Source organism: Tachyglossus aculeatus, chromosome 2 (genome assembly GCF_015852505.1).
Source record: "Tachyglossus aculeatus isolate mTacAcu1 chromosome 2, mTacAcu1.pri, whole genome shotgun sequence".
Lineage (NCBI taxonomy): Eukaryota > Metazoa > Chordata > Mammalia > Monotremata > Tachyglossidae > Tachyglossus > Tachyglossus aculeatus.
The window spans coordinates 7,960,739-7,986,157 of NC_052067.1; the positions used below are offsets into that span (position 1 = coordinate 7,960,739).

The 25,419-nt window shown below is 42.5% G+C and overlaps 1 protein-coding gene and 1 non-coding gene across 2 annotated transcripts in view; both read right to left on the minus strand.

Moving 5' to 3' along the window:
• AGMO (alkylglycerol monooxygenase) overlaps positions 1–25,419 on the minus strand; it is a 357,460-nt gene that overhangs the window by 183,684 nt on the left and 148,357 nt on the right. The window contains exon 4 of the mRNA XM_038772004.1: positions 1,306–1,409. Within this exon, the coding sequence (XP_038627932.1) occupies positions 1,306–1,409 (104 nt within the window). The remainder of the gene's footprint in view (positions 1–1,305; positions 1,410–25,419) is intronic.
• On the minus strand, positions 8,360–8,497 carry LOC119925004. Its single transcript, XR_005449676.1, has one exon. It is a non-coding gene; the product is annotated as a small nucleolar RNA SNORA7 (small nucleolar RNA).

The window sequence follows — 25,419 nt, forward strand, 5'->3', positions numbered from 1 at the left end:
CCCCCATTTTATTTTCCCTGCCTTCCTCCGCTCCCATGCACTATCAATCAATCAATCAATCAATTAATAGTATTTATTGAGCGCTTACTGTATGCAGAGCACTGTACTAAGTGCTTGGGAAGTACAAGTTGGCAACATATAGAGACAGTCCCTACCCAACAGTGGGCTCACAGTCTAAAAGGGGGAGACAGAGAACAAAACCAAACATACAAAATAAAATAAATAGAATAGATATGTACAAGTAAAATAAATAAATAATAGGGTAATAAATATGTACAAACATATATACATATATACAGGTGCTGTGGGGAAGGGAAGGAGGTAAGATGAGGGGGATGGAGAGGGGGACGAGGGGGAAGAGGGGGACGAGGACTAAGTCTCATCCCCTAGGGTCTTGGGTTCTTCACCCTCCCCACATCACTTCAGTTGAACCATTATCCTTGATTGCTTTTTTACTTGTAATTTATTTCACTGCCTCCCCTCTCCCATTAGACTGTAAACTCCTTGAGGTCACAAATCATGTCTGCCAACTGTATTGTGCTTTCCCAAGCATTTAGTACAGTGCTCTGCCCAAAGTGTTTGCTCAACAAATTGATTTATTAACATGCAGCTCTCTGGCACACGGAAAAGATTCATTCACTCATTCAATCGAATTTATTGAGTGCTTACTGTGTGCAGAGCACTGTATCAAGCGCTTGGGAGAGTGCAATATAACTATAAACAGACACCTTCCCTGCCCACAATGAGTTTATTCATCCATTCAATCGTATTTATTGAGCATTTACTGCATGCAGAGCACTATACTAAGTGCTTGGAAAGTACAATTCAGCAAGAAAGACAATCCCTGCCCTCAATGGGCTCACAGTCTAGAAGGGGGGAGCCAAGCATCAAAACAAGTGAACAGACATCAATAGCATCAATATAAATAAACTGAATTATAGAGATATACACATCATTAATTGAAATAAATAGAATTATGCATATGTAGATATAAACACAAGTGCTGTTGGGGGGAAGGAGGATAGAGAAAAGGGAGCGAGTTGGGGCAACAGGGGGGAAGAAAATGGGGACTTAGTCTTGGAAGGCCTCCTGGAGGAGGTGAGCCTCCAGTAGGGCTGCTAGATGGGATAACATACATTAATATAAATAAATAAATTATAGATATATGGAAAGAGCCAGCTCAGACCATCTCCATTAATGTTTTTAATCTCCTCTGTAGCTTTTTTTTTAGAGCAAACCAAATGTTTCAGTCTTTAAAAATTAATGTGTTGTAAGATCACATCTCATCAGCTTCCTAGAACTTACCCAGGAGGTGTATTTCTGGATGACAGATTGTCTCAGGGCAGTGGATAAGTTATAGTCTTCCGAACTGTGATGCGTTTGGTGTCCTGCCCACATTATATTAACCTCTGCAAAACACATAATTTGAAATGATCCATGAAAAGGAGAACAAAGCAGCCTCCATTCCCTCATCTGTGCACTCTTCTGAGGGAGGAGAAAACATCTGAAATGTCTTTGCGGAATCGAACCAATATGATAATAATTAGAACAAGACCGATAAAATATGTAGAGTCAATGGGGCTCATTAAACTCCCTTTCATCCCATAGAAATGACATCCCAAATTTGCACTTTGCTAATATCTTACAATATGATAACCTATAAAAAACTTCCAAGGGATGTCAAGTCAGCCATCCGTTGAGCAGTGATAATTTCTCAGGAAGTAATGGCATCTTTTTCATTTGAAAATGTTTTTGAGAGATGAGGGCTAGATTTAAAGAAGAACTCTGAGACAGGAATTCTAGTTAAATATATGGAACAGGTTCCCAAGGACTAGGCTAGGGTCTTTCAATGAGTCAATGGTATTTATTGAGTGCTTACTATATTAAAAATTTAGGAGGGCAAAATACAGCTGGTTGGTAGACATGTTCCCTGCTTACAATGAGCTTACGGTCTAGAAGGGAAGACAGACATTAATAAATATAAATAATTTATAGATAATGGGCATGAATGCTGTGGGGGCTGAGGGTGGCATCAATGTCAAATACCCAAATGGCGCAGATCCAAATGCATAGATGACGCAGAAGTGAGAGGGAGCCGGGTCAAAGAGGGCATAATCAGGGAAGGCCCCTTGGAGGAGACATCACCTTAATAAGGTTTTGAAGGTGGGGAGGGTGGTGTTCTGGTGAATAAGACCAGAGAAACAGCGTGGCTCAGTGGAAAGAGCCTGTGCTTTGGAGTCGGTGGTCATGGGTTCAAATCCCAGCTCTGCCAATTGTCAGCTGTGTGACTTTGGGAAAGTCACTTCACTTCTCTGTGCCTCAGTTACCTCATCTGTAAAATGGGGATTGACTGTGAGCCCCCTGTGGGACAACCTGATCACCGTGTAACCTCCCCAGTGCTTAGAACAGTGCTTGCACATAGTAAGCACTTAATAAATGTCACCAGTATTATTATTATTTTCATAAGGAGGGAAAGAGAGTTCGAAGCCAGAAGGAAGACATGGGATAGGGGTCAGCGTCGAGATATACGAGATTGGGGCACAGTGAGTAAACTACAGGAGCACTGTACATGGGCTGGGTTGTGGGAGGAGATAAATGAGATGAGGTAGGAGAGGGAGAACTGAGTGCTTTAAAGCCACCTGTAAGGAGTTTCTGTTTGATGCGGAAGTGAGTGTGTTTTAAGAACACTAGAGAACAGTATTTTCCAAACCGTCTCAAGATAGTCGATGGCTTCTTCTGACTGCTACTCTGGGATTCTAAATTTTCTGTTGCTCCTACCTTTCCCACTGCTTGGAAGTAGTAGTAGTAGTAGTAGCAAGGAGTCATAGTTTTAGTGGTAACAATATTCACAAAAATTCTACAGTGTTCACTACTCTGTGGCTGTAATGATAATGGTGACAATAATAATGATAATGATGTAATATTTGTGTAACTCATTAAGTGTTGACTATTTGCTAAACACTGTACTAAGCATTCGGGTAGAGGTAAGATAAATAAGATAAACATGTTCAGCCCACACCCTCCGCTCCTCTGCTGCTAATCTCCTCACTGTGCCTCATTTTCACCTGTCCCGCCGTCGACCCCCAGCCCACGTCCTCCCCCTGGCCCGGAATGCCCTTCCTCTGCACAACCACCAAGCTAGCTCTCTTCCTCCCTTCAAAGCCCTACTGAGAGCTCACCTCCTCCAGGAGGCCTTCCCACACTGAGCCCCCTCCTTCCTCTCCCCCTCCACATCCCCCCGCCCTACCTCCTTCCCCTCCCCACAGCACCTGTATATACGTTTGTACAGATTTATTACTCTATTTTACTTGTACATATTTACTATTCTGTTCATTTTGTTAATGATGTTCATCTAAATACGATTGATTGATTGATTGATTGATTGATTGATCTAGCTTTACTTCTATTTATAATGATGACTGACACCTGTCCACATGTTTTGTTTTGTTGATCGTCTCCCCCCTCTAGACTGTGAGCCCGTTGTTGGGTAGGGACCACCTCTATATTTCACCAACTTGTACTTCCCAAGCACTTAGTACGCTGCTCTGCACACAGTAAGCGCTCAATAAATATGATTGAATGAATAAATGAATAATGTCACATACGGTCTCTGTCCCACATGGGGCTCACAGTTTAGGAGGGAGAGGGCAGTGGGGGCAGGTGTGATTTGCAATAAGAGGTGTTTGGATTTTGAGTGTGTCTGGGCATCGGAACAAATAGACCTCTAGTAATGATGGCATTTTATTAAGCGCTTACTATGTGCAAAGCACTGTTCTAAGCACTGGAGAGGTTACAAGGTGATCAGGTTTTCCCACATGGGGCTCACAGTCAATCCCCATTTTACAGATGAGGAAACTGAGGCACAGAGAAGTGAAGTGACTTGCCCAAAGTCACACAACTGACAATTGGCAGAGCTGGGATTTGAGCCTATGACCTCTGACTCCAAAGCCCGGGCTCTTTCCACTAGTCGTGGATACCTGGAGGAAATAGATCAGGATGCTTGAATCAACCTGTATTGTCCTATTTAGTATTTCTTATTTCCCTGGAGTCAGATAATAATAATTAATAATTCTGGTATTTGTTACACACTTCATTCATTCATTCAATCATATTTATTGATGCTCACTGTGTGCAGAGCACTGTACTAAGCGCTTGGGAAGTACAAGTTGGCAACATATAGAGACGGTCCCTACCCAACAGCGGGCTCACAGTCTAGAAGGGGGAGACAAGACAACAAAACAAAACATATTAACAAAATAAAATAAATAGAATAAATATGTACAAATAAAATAGAGTAATAAATACATACAAACATATATACATATATACAGGTATATATGTATACCTGGCACACTTACTATGAGCCAGGCACTGTACTAAGTGCTGGGGTGGATACCCGCATATCAGGTTGGTTACGGATTCTGTCCCACCTGGGCCTCACTGTCTCAATCTTTATTTTACAGATGAGGCAACTGAGGCCCAGAGAAGTGAAGTGACTTGCCCAAGGTCACACAGTAGAGAGGTGATTGAGCTAGGATTAGAACCCGTGACCTTGTGACTCCCATGCCCTCGCTCTAATAATAATAATAATAATAATAATAATAATAATGCATTTATTAAGCACTTACTATGTGCAAAGCAGTGTTCTAAGTGCTGGGGAGGTTACAAGGTGATCAGGTGGTCCCACGGGGGGGCTCACAGTCTTAATCCCCATTTTACAGATGAGGTAACTGAGGCCCAGAGAAGTGAAGTGACTTGCCCAAAGTCACACAGCCAACAAGTGGTGGAGCCGGGATTTGAACCCATGACCTCTGACTCCAAAGCCCGGGCTCTATCCGCTAGCCCACGCTGCTTCTGTGAAATCGCATGGCGATCAGAGATACAACTTTAGAAAGGTTTCCTCTAGGTTTACGTAGATCAGCGGTTTTAAAAAGCTCAAGCACAGAGAGAAGCAGAGAGCGGTTCTGCCACTCATTTGCTGTGTGACCTTGGGCAAGTCATTTCATTTTTCCGTCCCTCACCAACCTCATATGTAACATGGGGATTAAGACTGTGAGCCCCATGTGAGACAGGTATTGTGTCCAACCTGAATATCTCTCCTCCTCCCCATCCCCTCTGCTCTACCTCCTTCCCCTCCCCACTGCACCTGTATATATGTTTGTACAGAGTTAGTACTCTATTTATTTTACTTGTTCATATTTACTATACTATTTATTTTGTTAATGATGTGCATCTAGCTTTACTTCTATTTATTCTAATGACTTGACACTTGTCCAGATGTTTTGTTTTGTTGTCTGTCTCCCCCTTCTAGTGTGTGACCCCATTGTTGAGTAGGGACCGTCTCTGTATGTTGCCAACTTGTACTTCCCAAGCACTTAGTACATTGCTGTGCACACAGTAAGTGCTCAATAAATACAACTGAATGAATGAATGAATGAATGAATGAATGAATGAATCTACTCCGGCACTTAAAACAGTGTTTGGCTCATAGTAAGCCCTTAACAAATGCCGTTAGTGTTATTATTATTACAGAGACATAATCACTGTCATCCAGTCAGCACAGAATGACACCAAGTGACTCCGGCACAGCTGCCTAAACCTTATCAGCCTCCTAGCAAGTTTCCCAACACGGGCCACTCCCCTCTCCAATCCATCTTCCTGAATTACCGTTCGACACTCACCTCTCCATGCCTCAACACTTCCCACCAGCTCCCAGTGTCCTTTCACGTCAAGAAAAAACTCATCACAGTTGACTTCAAGGCTTTCCAACAAATGGGCCCCATCTTACTCATCTGTTCTGTTTGCCCACCACTCCCTCCCTCACCTCCTTGTTCCTCCTAAAATAACTTTCTAAACTCTCTGGCTCTCGACTCTCTCGATTCCATTTTGGCATCAGACTGTTCCTCAGGCTTGCAATTCCCTCGTCCAAATTAATCAGATCACAGCCCCCACTCCTCCCCATATTCAAAGCGCCCCCTGAAAGCCCATCTCATCCAAAAATCCCTTCCCCAAGTGATTCCCTGCCTTGCAAGCCACATAAACCAATCAGCCATCCCTGACACTTGAGGTTGGTGATGGTGATGATGATGGCATTTGTTGAGCCTCTCCTATGTGCCAAGCACTGTTCAAAGTACTGGGGTAGATAAAGCTCATCAGGTTGGACAGTCCCTGTTTCACATCAGGCTCACAGTCTTAATCCCCATTTTACAGTTGAGAGAACTGAGAACTGAGAAAAGTGAAGTGACTTGCCCACGGTCACACACCAGACAGGTAGCATAGCCAGGATTAGAACCCAGGTCCTTCTGAGTCCCAGTCCCATGCTCTATCCATTAGGTCATGCTGCTTCTCCCTACTGAAGCTCACCCAGAACACTTACGCTAATACCTAATTAACAATATTTAAGTGCTTATCTTGTGCCAAACACTGTACTAATGGCAGAGGATACAAGCCAATTAGGTCAGCATTTATTCAATTGTACATTAACTTATTTAATTTGATAACTCTCTTTGTCAATTCTATTTACATCTATCTCTTCCATGAGAGTGGAAGCTCTATTTGGACAGGGAAAATATCAGTTTCTTGTATATCCCAAGCACTTATTGCAGTCTATCAATAAAATAATAATAATAATAATAATGGCATTTATTAAGTGCTTACTATGTGCAAAGCACTGTTCTAAGTGCTGGGGAGGTTACAAGGTGATCAGGTTGTCTCTCAGGGGGCTCACAGTTTTAATCCCTATTTTACAGATGAGGTAACTAAGGCCCAGAGAAGTGAAGTGACTTGCCCAAAGTCACACAGCTGACAATCGGCCAAGCCGGGGTTTGAACCCATGACCTCTGATTCCAAAGCCCATGCTCTTTCCACTGAGCCACGCTGCTTCTCTCGTATTGCCTCTCATGTAGTGCACCCAGGGGGTCTTCAATGAGTACTTCAATGAGAAGCAGTGTGGCTCACTGGAGAAGAGCCCGGACTTTGGAGTCAGAGGTCATGGGTTCAAAACCCGGCTCTGCCAATTGTCAGCTGTGTGACTTTGGGCAAGTCACTTAACTTCTCTAGGCCTCAGTTACCTCATCTGTAAAATGGGGATTGAGACTGTGAGCCCTATGTGGGACAACCTGATCACCTTGTAACCTCTCCAGTGCTTAGAACAGTGCTTTGCACATAGTAAGAGCTTAATAAATGCCATCATTATTATTACTATTACTACTATTACTATTACTACAACTACTACTACTGGAGTCTGCAAGGAAGCTAATGGATGGATCATCTTTGAGATTTGTTCCACCGACATTGCATGTCCTGGCGATCTGTTACACATTTCTGTAACTAACCGCCCATGGTTTAGCATGCATTCCAGGACTCTGGGTGGTCCTTTGGCCACGGGTTCCAGGAAGCAGAAGATCTCCACTCCATCTCCCGTAGGAGCTTATCGAGCAAAGCTGAAAGGCCACAGTTGGCCTAGTAATGAGGTGGCTGGCGGCAGCAAGGGAAGACTTAATTGCAACATAATGAGTAGGTGGGTGGTTTAATGTCACCTCATGAGCTATCTGATTCTCGCCTGTCCCGCCATCAACCCCCAGCCCACGTCCTTCTCCTGGCCCGAAATGCCCTCCCTCCACACGTCTGCCAAGCTAGCTCTCTTCTTCCCTTCAAAGCCCTACTGAGAGCTCACCTTCTCCAGGAGGCCTTCCCACACTGAGCCCCCTATTTCCTCTCCTCCTCCCCATCCCCCCTCCCTACCTCCTTCCCCTACCCACAGCACTTGCATATATTTGTACAGATTTATTACTCTAGTTAACTAGTATATATTTGCTATCCTATTTATTTTGTTAATGATGTGCATTTAGCTTTAATTCTATTTTTTCTGACGATTTTGACACCTGTCTACATGTTTTGTTTTGTTGTCTGTCTTCCCCTTCTAGACCGTGAGCCTATTGTTGGGTAGGGACCGTCTCTATATGTTGCCGACTTGTACTTCCCAAGTGCTTACAGTGCTCTGTACACAGTAAGCGCTCAATAAATACGATTGAATGAATGAATGAATCTAATTCTGCACGCCACAGAGTTGAAGGTCACATGTGTTTCTAGAGGGGTGAACACTGACATGAGATCTTGGCTGTTCCTCTCCCAAATTATCTTGTCATCTCTTATGCTGACGAGTCATCTCCGACCCATAGCGACTCCATGAACATCTCTCCCAGAGTCCTCCACCCCTATCTGCAATCGTCCTGGTAGTGTATCTGTAGAGTTTTGGGGGTACAAATACAGACGTGGTTTGTCATTGCCTTCTTCTGTGTAGTAAACCTGAGTCTCCATTCTCTCCCATACCACAGATTCCCAGCACAGGTGAGTTTTGACTTGCAGCAGATTGCCTTCCACTCACTAGCCACTGCCCAAGCTAGGAATGGAATGGACAGGCCTCTGCTTGACTCTCCCTCCCGTTGTCGAGACTAGTAGAGGACTGGAAATTCTCGAGGGGCGATCCTGAGAGGTGGACCCCTCAAATACTGATTGGCTAATAGCCAGCATGCCCCTCCCCAGAAATATCAGCCCGCCTCCATCACAGAAGGAAAGAAACAGTCAGAGAAATAGGAGAAACAAGAGAGAAGCAGTGTGGCTCAGTGGAAAGAGCCTGGGCTTTGGAGTCAGAGGTCATGGGTTCAAATCCCGGCTCTGCCAATTGTCAGCTGTGTGGCATTATTATTATTAAGACAAGTCTGTGTCAATGACTGAGCCTTGAGGGACCTCTACTGTCGAAGGGTGGGAGGCAGAGGAGAAGTCAGCAAAATAATAATCATGATAATAATAATAAAAATAATGGCATTTGTTAAGCACTTACTATGGGTAAAGCACTGTTCTAAGTGCTGGGGAGGTTACAAGGTGATCAGGTTGTCCCACATGGGGCTCCCAGTCTTCATCGCCATTTTACAGATGAGGGAACCGAGGCACAGAGAAGTTAAGTGATTTGCCCAAAATCACACAGCTGACAATTGACAGAGCTGGGATTCGAACCCATGACCTCTGACTCCAAAGCCCGGGTTCTTTTCACTGAGCCACGCAGCGCTTACTATTGCAAAGCACTGTTCTAAGCATTGGGGAGGTTGTGCAGTGATCAAGTTGTCCCACCGGGGCTCACAGTCTTAATCCCCATTTTCTTCTAGACTGTGAGCCAACTGTTGGGTAGGGACCATCTCTATATGTTTCCAATTTGTACTTCCCAAGTGCTTAGTACAGTGCTTTGCACACAGTAAGCGCTCAATAAATACAATTGAATGAATGAATGAATGAAAGGAAACCATTGTTGGGAGGAGGGAAGGCAATCCACCAACATTGCCTGTGGTTGTCTATTTCCACTCTTTGAAATCACCGCACCTCAAAACCACATGTCCTGGTTGGGGCACAATGAAGAGTGGCACACATCTCTACAGTATAGGATAAAGCCACAGGAAAACATTTGGCGCAACTCCCAAGGATGAAGAAGATCAGGACTAGAGGGAAAGCAGAGTGTTTGCAAGTCCAGATACTAAAATGGTGACAGATGAAGAGAGTTAACAATCACGTTCTTCAACCCTGGTCACAACTCTGACCTTTGAAAGTGCTTGTTCATTTATTCAATCGCATTTACTTACATTTAAGCGCTTAGTACAGTGCTCTGCACATAGTAAGCGCTCAATAAATACAATTGATGATTTACTGACCGTTTACTGTGTGCAAAGTACTGTACTAAATGCTTGTTATGGGCAGGGAACGTGTCTACCAACTCTGTGATATTGTACTCTCCCAAGTGATTAGTAGAGTTCTCTGCACTCAATACGCGGTCAATAATGCAATTGAATGATTGAAATGATGGTAATTGGTGATATCAAAAAGAAAAAAGATGCTTTTCCTCACCTTCCCTGGCTTTTAATTTTACAATTTCCATTAGCAAAGGGAGGAAGATCAAGAGTGTCACTGCGGCGTAATCTTTGCTGATTTGATTTGTCCAGGCTGAGGGCACTAGGAGATGATTTCTTCAGCTGAGATCCGGGCAGAGAGTATCAATCGGTATTTAGCCCACTGCCTCAAACCCTAGACAGGAGCTAGATGAGTGAACCAAGAATCCCAAAAGGTGGAGGTTAAAGTCCTGCCTCTTTCGTTGTTTTAAAAGCATTTACTCTTCCTATCACAAACTGTGTGTAACACAAGCCTTTGTCCAATGAAGCACAGCTGTACAAACAGCGGAGGGTAACTGGATCTTGCTTCTTTACCTCTGTCATTTTTCAGTATTGTGAAAAGTTCAAGCAGGGATCTATGATGGTTTTTACAGTCTACATCATTTTAGTTAAGGTCCAGCGAATTTCACCAAAAAAAAAAGTCAAAAAAAGGCATTATATTGGTCCGTGGTCACCTAGAATTTTATTTTTAGTACAACAGTGAGGAAAAGCTGATAAGATGTAAGCCAAAATATTCCCCTCCTTAATAATTGAGTCCATTTGAAAATTTACCTTGGCACAAAATATAGAAAAAGAATGTAGTAGTAGCGGTAGTAAGATATGATTTCTTATAGCTGAGTCTGTATGAGGAAAAGTAATTGTGATTTTTTTAGAAACACTTCAAATTAAAGCACTTCACGATGGACCGACTGTCTCATTTCCACTGATGAGAAGGAGATTTTTGACTAATTTTGCTGTCAGAATTTTTCCAGATGATCTAAAAGCTGTTTGAGCTCGTACTGTCTTGGAGTTTGGCCATGTGAGTGTTGGCAGGTGCTCTGAACTCAGTAATCAGCTTCCAGCTCTATCCCAGGAAAGCTAGGGATTTTCATTATTAATAGCATTCATTAAGCGCTTACAATGGGCCAAGTATTGTCCTAAGCACTGGAGTAGACACAGGAAAATCTGATCAGATGCTGTTCTTGTCCCAAACGGGGTTCCCAGTCTAAGAGGGAGCGAGAACAGGTATTTTAGGCCCATTTTACAAGTGAGGATATTGAGGTACAGAGGACAAGTGACTTGTCCAAGGTCATCAGGAGGCAGATGGTGGAGATGGGACTGAACCCAAGTCTCATAAACCCCAGAAGCAGGGTGGCCTGGAGGAACGTGTCTGGACAAGTCACTTAACTTTTCTGCTACTCAGCATTCTAATTTACAAAATGGGGATTCAATACCACTTTTCCCTGCTACTGCTAATCCCAAGCTCACAGATAATAATAACAATAATAATAATAATAATAATAATAATAATAATGTTGGCATTTATTAAGTGCTTACTATGTACAAAGCACTGTTCTAAGCGCTGGGGAGGTTACAAGGAGATCAGGTTGTCCTACGGGGGGCTTACAGTCTTAATTCCCATTTTACAGATGAGGGAACTGAGGCCCAGAGAAGTGAAGTGACTTGCCCAAAGTTACACAGCTGACAATTGGCAGAGCCGGGATTCGAACCCATGACCCCTGACTCCAAAGCCTGGGCTCTTTCCATTGAGCCACACTGCTTCTCTGCATGTCAGAAGGATCTGGATTCTAATTCTGGCTTTGCCATTAGTCTGCTGTGTAATCTTGAGCCAGTCATTTCGCTTCTCCGTGCCTCAGTTACCTGCAAAATGGGCAATAAGACTATAAGCCCCATGTGGGACAGGGACTGTCTCCAACCTGATTAGCTTGTATCTACCCCAGGGCTTAGAAGAATGCTTGACACATAGTAAGCACTTAACAAATACCATCATTAAATACCACAATCAACATAATTCTTCTTCTTCTTTTTGCTAATATTATTTTATTATTGTTGTTGCTCATTCTACTAGGATTATTCTTAAGACTCCCCTATGCAGCAAAAAATTTCAGGGATAGATCTGTGACCCAGAAACAGCTATGTGCAGAATATGTCTGTTCTATTTTTAGATTGTACTATCCCAAGCGATTAGTACAGTGCTCTGCACACAGTAAGTGCTCAAGAAATGTGATTGACTGATGTGCATTAACTGTTGACTTAAAATACTATCATAATCTTTTAAATGGAACAACATTATCGCTAATAACAATCATGCTATTTAAAAGAAAAATTGAATCGACCATTGTATGCACTGCCATCGCAATCTGTGAAGAATTTGTGTCTAAAAGATTAGGTTTGAAATAATAACCCCCCAAAATTTGAGGCCTTTTACCTTTCATCTGGATTTTAAAATAATGTTTTTCTTTACTTTCAAATGTCAAAGGAATAGTTTTCTTTTAATTCAGTCTGGACCAGAAATAGGATTCTTACCTCTCAAAATGATTGCCTCTTAAGAAAAGGGCATTGGCTCATCTTTATGGTATTTGATATCTGTTAATGTCTAAATTCTGAGAACTTGAGGCAAACTCATAGGATTGTTTCTTTCTAATTTTCTTTTCCCTGTATAATCTACGATTCACATCCTACACAACCAGAAGATAATTCTTTAGTAATACTGAAGATGTCTGCTCTGTGCTTAGGGTCAGGTGTGAGTTGGACTGTGTCCAACCTGATTTGCTTGTATCCACACCAGCACTTAGTGCAGTGCCTGGCATAGAGTAAGCGCTTAACAAATGCCACAATATACAAATACCACAATTATTATTATTATCATCATTATTAGTACTATGCCTGAGACCCTGTTCCTCTTGTACCATTATTTGAGTAAGCCCTACTGAGAGATCACCTCCTCAAGGAGGCCTTCCCAGACTGAGCCCCCTCCTTCCTCGCCCCCTCCCTATCCCCCCTGCCCTACCTCCTTCCCCTCCCCACAGCACCTGAATATATGGTTGTGGAGATTTATTACTCTATTTTACATGTACATATTTACTATTCTATTTATTTTATTGTGTTAATATATATTGTTTTGTTGTCTGTCTCCCCCTTCTAGACTGTGAGCCCATTGTTGGGTAGGGACCATCTCTATATATGCCAACTTGTACTTCCTAAGCGCTTAGTACAGTGCTCTGCACACAGTAAGTGCTCAATAAATACGATTGAGTGAATGAATGATTATCTTAGAAACAGCATGGCCTAATGACAAGAGCATGGGCTTGGGAGTCAGAGGATGTGGGTTCTAATAATAATAATAATAATAATAATGGTATTTGTTAAGCACTTACTATGTGCAAAGCACTGTTCTAAATGCTGGGGTAGATACAAGTTTATCACGTTGCCCCACATGGGGCTCACAGTCTTAGTCCCCATTTTGCAGATGAGGTAACTGAGGCCCTGAGAAGTTAAGTGACTTGCCCAAAGTCACACAGCTGACAGGTGGCAGAGCTGGGATTCAAACCCATGACCTCTGACTCCAAAGCCCAGGCTCTTTCCATTAAGCCACCCTGTTTCTTCATCCTGACTGTGCCACTTGTCTGTTGGGTGACCTCGGGCAAGTCACTTAACTTCTCTGTGCCTCAGTTCCCTCATGTGTAAAATGGGGATTAAGACTGTGAGCCCGACGTGAGACAACGTAATTACCTTGTATCCACCCCAGTGCTTAGAACAGTGCTTGGCATATAGTAAGCGCTTAACAAATACCATTGTTATTATTATTATTGCCATCTGTTCCACACACCTTAAATTAGGTTTAATTTAAGATATGAGCACCTTATCTTCCCTCCCAAATCCTGTCCTCTCCCTGGCTTTCCCGTCACTGTGGACAGCACTACCATCCTTCCTATCTCACAAGCCCTCAACCTTGGTGTCATCCTTGACTCCGCTCTCTCGTTCACCGCACACATCCAAGCCGTCACCAAAACCTGCTGGTCTCACCTCCGCAACATCGCCAAGATCCGCCCTTTTCTCTCCATCCAAACCGCTACCTTGCTGGTTCAATCTCTCCACCTATCCTGACTGAATTACTGCATCAGCCTCCTTTCTGATCTCCCATCCTCCTGTCTCTCCCCACTTCAGTCCATACTTCACGCTGCTGCCCGGATCACCTTTGTGCAGAAATGCTCTGGGCATGTTACTCCCCTCCTGAAAAATCTCCAGTGGCTGCCTGTCAACCTATGCATCAAGCAAAAATTCCTCACTCTCGGCTTCAAAGCTCTCCATCCTCTCGCCCCCTCCTATCTCACCTCCCTTCTCTCCTTCTCCAGCCCAGCCTACACACTCCGCTCCTCTGCAGCTAACCTCCTCAATGGGCCTCATTCCCACCTGTCCCATTGTCGACCCCCGGCCCACATCCTACCTCTGGTCTGGAAAGCCCTTCCTCCACACATCCGCCAAACTGGCTCTCTTCCTCCCTTCAGAGCCCTACTGAGAGCTCACCTCCTCCAAGAGGTCTTCCCAGATTGAGCCTTCCCTTTTCCTCTCCTCCTGCTCCCCTCCTCATTGCACCCCAACTGCCCTACCTCCTTCCCTTCCCCTCAGCACTTGTGTATATTTGTACATATTCATTACTCTGTTTTTTTCATTAATGATGTGTTTATAACCTATAATTCTAATTATTCTAACGGTATTGACACCTGTCTACTTGTTTTGTCTTGTTGCCTGTCTCCCTACTCTATACTGTGAGCCCGTTGCTGGGTAGGGTCTGTCTTGTTGCTGATCTGTACTTCCCAAGTGCTTAGAAGGTACAGTGCTCTGCACCTGGTAAGTGCTCAATAAATACAATTGAATGAATGAATGAAAGTTCACAAAAGACACACTTCCTGAAAGGCAGATATTCTGATCCTGACTTTTCAAAACAGAGGGGGAAAGCAAGAATAATGTTATCTCTTCATTCTATGTCAATTAAGGTGTTAGCACTTATGTAGTAATGTATTACGGTATTAGTGCTTAGAACAGTACTTGGCACATAGTAAGCACTTAACAAATACCATCACTATTACTATTAAAATATGACACCTGGTTATACTTTCAATTTTCTCTAGGTACCCTGTAATTTCACCATTCTTTATAATAAATAGCATTTACTTTTCTTATCAAATAAGAAGTGGCAACTAAAGCATAACAGAAAAAAAATGTTCAAAAGTGAAAGGAATACAAAAAGTACTTGCAGACCTGGTGTGAGGCATAGAAAAAGTGGAGGGATGCCACAAAAATGCATAATAATTCCGATACCCATTAATCACTTACTATTTCTAAATACTGTGGTAAGAGTGTTTAGAGATGTTACCAAGTAAATTCTGGTATTATTTGAGGGATCTATTCAGTCTGTCAGGAAGGGGAGCTGTCCAATTTGATTACCTTCCCTCTACCCCAGCGCTCAGAACAGTGTCTGGCACATAGTAAGTACTTAATAAATACCATTAAAAATAATAAACCTAAACCCACTTTGGTTTGCAAGGACCAGAGTTATCTCTGTGCCTCCATCTCCTGGCAGGAGGCAGAGTGAGGGAATGAACATAATTCAATCAATCGGTCAATGATATTTATTGACTGCTCATTTGGGGCAGAGCACTGTACTGAACACTTAAGACTCACAATTCAAGTGGGAGAGAGAGTGCATGTTACTTATCCTCACTGTACAGATGGAAAGTGTACAGGAAACTGAGTCCTAGAGCAGAAGGTTCACACAGAAGGTTGGTGGTGGGATTTGTACCCACATTTCCTACTTCAAGAAGCAGTGTGGTTTAGTGGACAGAGCACAGCCCTGGGAGTCTGGAGGACCAGGGTTCTAATCCCGGCTCTGCTACATGTCTACTGTGTGACCTTGGGAAAGTCACATAAATTCTCTGGGCCTCAGTTGCCTCATCTGTAAAATGGGGATGAAGACTGTGAGCTCCACGTAGGACAGGGACTGTGTCCAACCTGACTAATTTGTACCTATCCTAGTGCTTAGAACAGTGCTTGACACACAATAAGCACTTAACAAGTCCCACATCCTTTCCAATGGACCACACCACTTTCATTCTAACAGGATTCCCAGATATGAAGGGTGTATGTAAAATCTATTTATTTTGTTAATATGTTTTGTTTTGTTGTCTGTCTCCCCATTCTAGACTGTGAGCCTGCTTGACGGTAGGGACCGTCTCTATATGTTGCCAATTTGTACTTCCCAAGCACTTAGTACAGTGCTCTGCACACAGTAAGCGCTCAATAAATACGATTGAATGAGTGAATGAATGAATCCTTACTAACAGGATGATTTTTGGAGGGTGCACAGGAGAAAGATTTCCTCATGGCTCCCGGTATGGAGAGGGAATTCCAGGATTACAGACCTCTCATTTAAAGTCCTGGAATATCCAGACTTGGCCCAGAATTGGAGTCCAAGGAGAAGTATTTCTAGGGTTGTACTTGGTGTTTCTGGATTCCTGAAACATATAAACCCTAAAAGCAATTTGGATATGTAAGATTTAAAGCCTAATTCATCTTGTCAGTGGTATTTATTGAGCATTTATGGAGGTCATAGCGCTTTATTAACCTATGTAGCTTAATGTAACTATGTAACTAGCAGTAATAGTAAATAGTAACTGTGTAACTAATGTAACTAATGTAACTCTGCATCAAGAACTGGTGTTCTTCTAGACTGTGAGCCCATTGATGGGTAGGGACTGTCTCTATATGTTGTCAACTTGTACTTCCCAAGTACTTAGTACAGTGTTCTGCACACAGTCAGTGCTCAATAAATATGATTGAATGAATGAATGAATTAAGCATTTGGGTGAGTGCAGCATTAAGGAATTTACAATATACTTATGGTACTCATTAAGAGCTTACTATATGCCAATCACTCTTCTAAGCACTGTGGTAGAAACCAGTTAAGCAGGTTGGACACAGTCCCTGTCCAAAAAGGCTCACATTCTTAATCCCCCTTTTTCAGATGAGGTAACTGAAAGTGACTTGCCCAAGGTCACACAGCAGACACGTTGGCCAGACACCATTTCATATGTTCTGGTGTTCTTCTCTAGAGCCAATTTCTGTTTATTTTGGACACTGGGGAGTGAGGGGGAGGTGATCAGGAGATGGGCAAGCTCAAGGAATTAAAATCATCTAATAAAAACAAGAATAACCATGGTCACTGTTAAGCACCTACTATGTGCCAAGCTCTGTACTAAGTGCTGGAGGAGAGGCAAGATAATCAGGTTACATAAAGTCCCAATCCTACATAGAGCTCACAGTCTAAGCAGGAAGGAAAGCAAGTAGTTAATCCCCATTTCAAAAGGGAGGACACTAAGGAGCAAGTAAATTGAGAGCTCTTTGTGGGCAGGGATTGTTACTCTTTATTGCTGTATTGTATTTTCCCAAGCACTTGGTACAGTGCTCTGCACACAGTAAGCGCTTAATAAATACGCTTGAATGAATGAATAAGTTACTTGCCCAAGATCCCCCAGCAGAAAACTGCGAGAGCTAGAAATGGAACCCGGAGGTGAAAGGATGATGAAAATTCCTGGAAGGAAAACCTATTCCCTAGGTGATTAGCGGGATGAACCAGGAGTCAGACCGTTGCTGACAGGGAACCTTTTGAGTATAAAATGATGGCATTTTATTAAGCGCTTACTATATGCAAAGCACTGTTCTCAGCACTGGGGAGGTTACAAGGTGATCAGGTTGTCCCACGGGGGGCTCACAGTCTTAATCCCCATTTTACAGATGAGGTAACTGAGGCCCAGAGAAGTTAAGTGACTTGCCCAAAGTCACACAGCTGACAATTGGCGGAGTCGGAATTTGAACCCATGACCTCTGACTCCAGAGCCCATGCTCTTTCCACTGAGCCATGCTGCTGTGATCCCCGCCTCCCCACCTCTGGCAACTAGGATCCCACATCAAAATTAAGGTTTTCCAAATGGACATATACTTTGGCAAAACTATCCATGGGAGTGGGTGACACCTTTTCCCTCAAGACTAAAGCTAGCTGAGGGCCTTGGTTGAGATGGGCTTTAAACTTCTCCTCCAGACTGTAAACTCCTTATGGGTAGGGAACACGTTTATCAACTCTGTTAAACACTGTCCTAAGTGCTCAGCACAGTGCTCGGCCCCAAATGAGGAGTCAACAAATATCATTGACCGATTGACTGAATTACTTTCATTCCCTCACCCTGCCTCCTGCCAGGAGATGGAGGCACAGAGATAACTCTGGTCCTTACAAACCAAAGTGGGTTTAGGTTTAGTATTTTTAATGGCATTTATTAAGTACATACTATATGCCAGGCACTGTTCTGAGCACTGGGGTAGAGGGAAGGTAATCAAGTTGGACAGCTCCCCTTCCTAACAGACTGAATAGAGCCCTCAAATTATACCAGAATTTACTCGGTAACATCCCCCATGCTGAAAAAAATTCATTCATTCATTCATTCATTGTCGTATTTATTGAGCGCTTTCTGTGTGCAGAGCACTGTACTAAGCAATTTTTATGGCATTTATTAAGTGCTTACTATGTGCAAAAAACTGTTCTAAGCACTGGGGAGGTTATAAGGTGATCAGGTTGCCCACAGGGGGCTCACAGTTTTAATCCCCATTTTACAGATGAGGTAACTGAGGCACAGATAATTTAAATGACTTGCCCAAAGTCACACAGCTGAAAATTGGTGGAGCTGGGATTTGAACCCATGACCTCTGACTCCAAAGCCCATGCTCTTTACCATGAGCCACAAGTTGGCAACATATAATAATAATAATAATGATGGCATTTATTATGTGCTTATTATGTGCAAAGCACTGTTCTAAGCACTAGGGAGGTTACAAGGTAATCAGGTTGTCCCACGTGGGGCTTACAGTCTTAATCCCCATTTTAGAGATGAGGTTACTGAGGCACAGAGAAGTTAAGTGGCTTGCCCAAAGTCACACAGCTGACAATTGGCGGAGCCAGAATTTGAACCCATGACCTGTGACTCCAAAGCCCGTGCTCTTTCCACTGAGCCATGCCACTTTGGTCCCTACACAACAACGGGCTCACAGTCTTAGAAGGGGGAGACTGGCAAAAAATCTAGAGGCACCTTGAAAAGAGAGCACAAAGGGCAAAAATACCCAGTCCCTTCACTTCCTCCAGTTGCACCAAGAAAGTAGCAATCATGGCTAATGGTATTAATGGTAATTAAGAATTTACTTTATGCCTAGGACTTTGATAACCACTGAGCTAGGTAAAAATATGATCAGATCAGACAGTCACAGTATTTCTTAGGGCACACCACCTAAGAGAGAAGGGGAACTGGTATTTAATCCCATTTTATAGATGAGGAAACTAAGAGGCGGAGAGGTTAAGTGACTTGTCCAAGATCTCACAGCAGGCAAGTGATAGAACAAGGATTACAATCTGGGTCTCCTGGTCCTATGCTCTTTCCCCTAGGGCATGCTGCTTTCCACATTTAGTTTCCAAGATTCTTGAAGATTCTTCCAAGATTCCAAGATTCCAAGATTATTAAGAGATTCTTGGACACAAGACCTTTCAGTTTTTCCCCTTAGTCACACAGAACTAATAAGCAGACCAAAGAAATGGATTGAGCTGAACAAAACTAAAATTAGTAGCAGACCAAGTTGAGAAGCAGCATGGCGCTGTGGAAAGAACATGGGCTTGGGAGTCAGAGGTCATGGGTTCTAATCCTGACCTTGCCACTTGTCAGCTCTGTGACCTTGTGCAAGTCACTTAACTTCTCTGTGCCTCAGTTACCCCATCTGTAAAATGGGGATGAAGACTGTGAGCCCCACGTGGGGCACCCTGATTGCCTTGTATCTACTCTAGTGCTTAGAACACTGCTTGGCAGACAATAAACGTTTAACAAATGCCAACATCATCATCATCACCAAATTTATCAAAATTCATTCATTCAATCGTATTTATTGAGCACTCACTGTGTGCAGAGCACCGTACTAACCACTTGGGAAGTACAAATCGGCAACCTATAGAGACGGTCCCTACCCAACAACTGGCTCCATTCCATTGCTGCTGGATAATAATAGTTAAAGCCTCATTTTTCTTTCCTACATTCCGTTTAAGAACTTAAGTCCTCATTACTATTCACCTAGTTCCAGAACTTCCTCCACAGAGAGAGCACGGGCCTGAGACTCAGAGGATCTGAATTCTAATCCTGTGTCTGCGACTTGCCTGTTATGTGACCTTGGGAAATTCATTAAGCTTCTCTGTGACTCAATCTCCTCACCTGTAAAATGGGGATTCACTACCTGTTCTCCCTCCTAGTTAGACTCTGAATCCTACCTAGGACAGAGTCTATGACCAATCTCTCATTCGTTCATATTTATTGAGCACTTTTTATGTGCAAAACACTATACCACATGCCTGGGAAACTGCAATATAACAATAAGCAGAAACATTCATTGGCCAAAACAAACCTGATTGCCTTGCATCTTCCCCAGTGCTCAACAAGAACTTAACAATGCTATTTTATTATCATTATTATTACCATTATTGTTATTACTGTTATTCATTCATTCAATCAATCGCATCTTTTGAGTGCTTACATTGTGCAGATCATTGTACTAAGCTCTTGGAAAGCACAATTTGGACAACAGAGACAATCCCTTCCCAACAACAGGCTCACAGTGAAGAAGCGGGGAGACAGACAACAAAGCAAAACTAGTAGACAGGCATAATAGCATCAATATAAATTAATATAATTATAGATACATACACATAATTAATAAAATAAATAGAATAATAAATAAACACACAAGTGCTGTGGGGCAGGGAGGGGGACAGAGAAGAGGGAAGGAGTAAAGCAATGATCTAGCAGTCAAGCGGGGATTACAGCAATGATCCAGGAGCAGTCAGCCCTCTATTTTGGTATCCACTCTAACCTTTTCTTTTGAAACACTAAAATGAAAAGGCAGAGGAAGAAAAGGTTTCAGGCAACTAGTCACCTGGGATGACTTTCTCTTCTGCCTTTACCCTCACACCAACTTTGAACACCACTTCCTGAATCGGCACAATATGTATAACCAAGCAACTTAATCTTGTGTCCTGCAGATTACTTTCCTCTTTATAGCATACTAGCTTCTACTAGAAATTGGAAAATGGTATATGGACTTTCCAGGGCTTAGTTGACTATTACTATATTATCCTCCAATTCTTTATCACCCAGCGCTTAGAACGGTGCTTTGCACATAGTAAGTGCTTAATAGATGCCATTATTATTATTATTATTATTATTATTATCAACAGTACCATCTGAAAAAACTTTGCCTGCTATGTATGATCGCAATCAGACTGCCACAATATTTATGCTCAAAGAAAGCCCATATGAGTCCTGGAGGGATTGAATAGCTTTTTAAGAAGCTTTAAGACTAGAAGTCACATTGCTTTGAACTGAAGCAGTAAGTCATTGACACACTTAATTTGAGACTAAATGCTCTCTGCAAATGAAAAAAAATGCAGCAAAAAAATGGATAAAGTGAGGTAAGAAAGGTGCTGCAATAATAATAACAATAATAATGGTGGTATTTGTTAAACCTTTACTATGTGTCAGGCACTATACTAAGCACTGGGGCTGGGGAATACAAGCAAATCAGGTTAGACCAAGCCCCTATCCCACATTAGGCTCACAGTCTCAATCCCCATTTTACAGATGAGGTAACTGAGGCACAGAGAGGTGAAGTGACTAGTCTGATGAGGTGATTCCTTTGAGCATGGCTATGCTGACTGGCTGGTGTGTCAGTGGTAAGCAGTGTGGCTTAGTGGAAAGAGCACGGGCTTGGGAATCAGAGATCATGGGTTCTAAACCTGCCTCTGCCACTTGTCAGCCGTGTGACCTGGGGCAACTTCTCTGTGCCTCAGTTCCCTCATCTGTGAAATGGGGATTAAAACTGTGAGCACCACGTGGGACAACTTGATTACCTTGTATCTACCCCAGTGCTTAGAACAGTGCTTGGCACATAGTAAGCGCTTAACAAATACCATCATTAATTAATTAATTAATGTGGTGAGGATGGCGATGCCAGGGTGGGTTGGATAGAGATGTGATGATGTGATAAGTGCTTAATACAGTGCTCTGGGCACAATAAGCGCTCGATAAATATGATTGAATGAATGTTACTGCCATCATAATTAGACTATGAGAATTGAGGAATTTATTTCCCGTATCAACATCAACTCAAAGGTAGTTTTCTGGACTATGCATGCAAGAGACTTTGAAACTTAGGCGAAAGGAGCTAAAGCAGTCCAGTTCATTTGTAATCATTACATCTACTTCTTTAACATGGTTTTTACTACTTTCCAGTTAAGGTGTGCTCCAGATAATTGAATCAGAATGTGGCACACTTGGGGTCTTGATTTGTTGATTTGTTGGACACAGTCCTGATATTAGGCCTCCTCCAAGAGGCTTCCCTGACATAAGTCCTCCATTCCTCTTCTCCCACTCCCTTACTTGCTCCCTTTATTCATCTCCCCTCCCAGCCCTACAGCACTTATGTACATATCTGTAATTTATTCATTCATATTAATGCCTGTCTCCCCCCACTCTACGGTAAGCTTGCTGTGGGCAGGGAATGTGTCCGTTCATTGTTATATTGTACTCTCCCCAGTGCTTAGTACAGTGTTCTGCACACAGAAAGTACTCAAAAATACTATTGTCCGACTGTTGTAAATTGAATGACTTACAATTGTCTGACCTAATTGTCTTTTATTTCCTCTGCATTTAGTCCATCCCATAATTAAAATTATTATCACTTTTCAGGACTCATTCATTCAATTGTATTGAGCACTTACAGTGTGCAGAGTATTTTACTAAGTACTTGAAAAAGTACAGTATAACAATTAACAGGCACATTCCCTGCTCACAATGAGCTTACAGTCTAGAAGGGGAGACAGACCTTAATATGAATAAATGAATTACATATATATATAAATATAATCAATCAATTAATCAATCGTATTTATTGAGAGCTTACTGTGTGCAGAGCACTGTACTAAGTGCTTGGGAAGTACAGGTTGGCAACATATAGAGACAGTCCCTACCCAACAGTGGGCTCACGGTCTAGAAGGGGGAGACAGAGAACAAAACCAAACATACTAACAAAATAAAATAAATAGAATAGATATGTACAAGTAAAATAAATAAATAAATAGAGTAATAAATATGTACAAACATATATATACAAAAGTGTATATATGTATATATATACATATATACTGTGTGCAGAGCACTGTACTAAGTGCTTATTCAAGCACATACTCTGTGTGGAGCACTGTACTAAACATTTGGGAGAGTACAGTGGAGTTGGTAAACACAATCCCTGCCTCCCCAAGTATCTTATAATCTTGAGACAGATATAAAATTCATTAAAGATAGGGGGCAGTAACATTCATTCATTCATTCAATCGTATTTATTGAGCACTTACTAAGTGTAGAGCACTGTACTAAGCACTTAACAGAATTTAAGGAGATATATGTAAGTGTTCTGAGGAGAATGAGGTAGTGATTATCTAACTAAGAACTTGGGGCATAAGTCAACAGATATCTCAGTAGTTGTGGGGTAGCATTTAAGGATGTTTTCCCTTCTTAAAAACCCACTGCCCCAAATCCTGCTCTCTGAAAAATAGAAGTCAGGAATTATGGGACTGTACTTACTTCTGTAAAATAGGGAAAGGGCTGGAAAGAGTTGAGAGTGTAATGATCCCCCTAGTTATGAAAACTGAAAAATTCACCCAAGTACACAGAGCGAGTCTTAGGTGAAGCATATCGCAGCATTTGTAATTACTAATTCTTTTGGGAGGAAACTTCTAGATCCCACAAAAATCACTTAATGATGTTACTCCGCATTCTGATAGCACTATCCAGTCTGGCAGCTTCAAATGCCAAAGCAGAAGAGTTGTGGGCCAGATAGCCAATTGAAGAATCCATATATAAGAAACTCCTGTTGCTCTGTCTCAATAATTCTGTCATATTTTAACCAGATTAAAAACGTGAAAAAAAGTTTCTTTGTACTTCTGAAAATTGACCCAGGAGCCACAAATGCAGTTCTGGTGGTTGTTTCGCAAAACTGCATCTTCTTTTCTGCAGTGATGTCGCTCTTGAGGCCACAAACCATGCGAAAGAAATTAACTGTGACCGAATTAGAATTTCTTTCCGCAGCCAGCTGATAGGCAGATGGAAAACATGGGAAACACCCGGCCGCTTGCTGAGACCAGATTAGACGGCTTTTAAAAAACTAAACCCTGAATAATCCATAGCTCGTAAATATATACCTCTTAAAGTTATTTTTTTTGTTGCATTTTTAAGCCACATAAATTGCAGCCTGTGAAAATGGAGAACGGATCCCTCCTAAAGGATCAAAAAAGGAAACTCCTAGAAGGGTTTTTTTTTTCATATATACCCAAGGATAATTCTCCTTTTGTTCTTTCTTAGGAGTTCTTATTTTCATGTATTCTGGGCTGTCTCTAGGAAAGATTGATGTCTGGTGTCACTGCTAGGAAGTGCAAACTGTTCAGGTTCATTGCAACCTATGTCCTCGTCCTCTTGCTCTGCAGGATACCACATACTTTGGCAACTGCTATTCAGAGGGGAAGTGCTTTAATGGCAAGAGTGGATGCCAGTGAAAGCTTTTCCCACAATGTTCAAAACTCTGAGTGTGCTTAGGCTGAAGGAAAATAAAGTGACGGGATTGTGAGGGGCCAAATGGCCACTGGCTAGAAGTCACCACTATTGGACCAAACTCTGACGACCAGGAATACTGGTTATCCCCTAAATTGGCCTGAGTTTTGGAGTCCAAGCCGAAGTATCTGCGGGGTCAAAGTTCACACCCAGCATTATGAAAGCCGACCACTATTAAAAGGAGTCATTCAGAAGCAGCACGGCCTAATGCCGGACAAATCATTCAACTTTTCTGTTCCTCAGTTTCCTCATCTGCTGATTGGGGAATCCAGTACCCGTTCTCTCACATACTTAGACTGTGAGCCCAATATAGGATTTGATTACCTTGTATCAGGTGACACAACAGGTAAGCAGGTCCTCTGACCAATGGACCCACGTTCTTTCTACCATAAAAAGCATTAGCGATAAAGCAATAAAGCGTGGGGCTGAGAGTCAGAAGGACCTGGGTTCTAATCCTTCCTCGGCCACGAGTCTGCTGCGTGACCTTGGGCAAGTCACTTAACTTCTCCAGGCCTCAGTTACCTCATCTGTAAAATGGGGATTAAGACTTTGATCCCAGTGTGGAACAGGGACTGTGTCCAACCTGATTACCTTCTATCTACCTCAGTGCTTAGTAAAGTGCCTGGTATATAGTAAGTGCTTGACAAATACTATTATTATTATTATTATTACTTGATCTGGAAGCAGCAAGTCCTAGTGGAAAGATCACAGGCCTGGGTTCTAATCCCAGTTTTACCACGTGCCTGCTGTGTGACCTTGGGCAAGTCATTTACTTCTCAGTTTCCTCAGCTATAAAATGGTGATGAAATCCTAATCTTTCCTATTTAGATTGTGAACCCCCACTTGGGACAGGGACTATTGCCAAACTGAATACTTTGCTGTGTGGCCTAGTGAGAAGTAGCTTGGCCTGCTGGAAAGAGCCCAGGCTTGGGAGTAAGAGGACCAGCGTTCTAATTCCG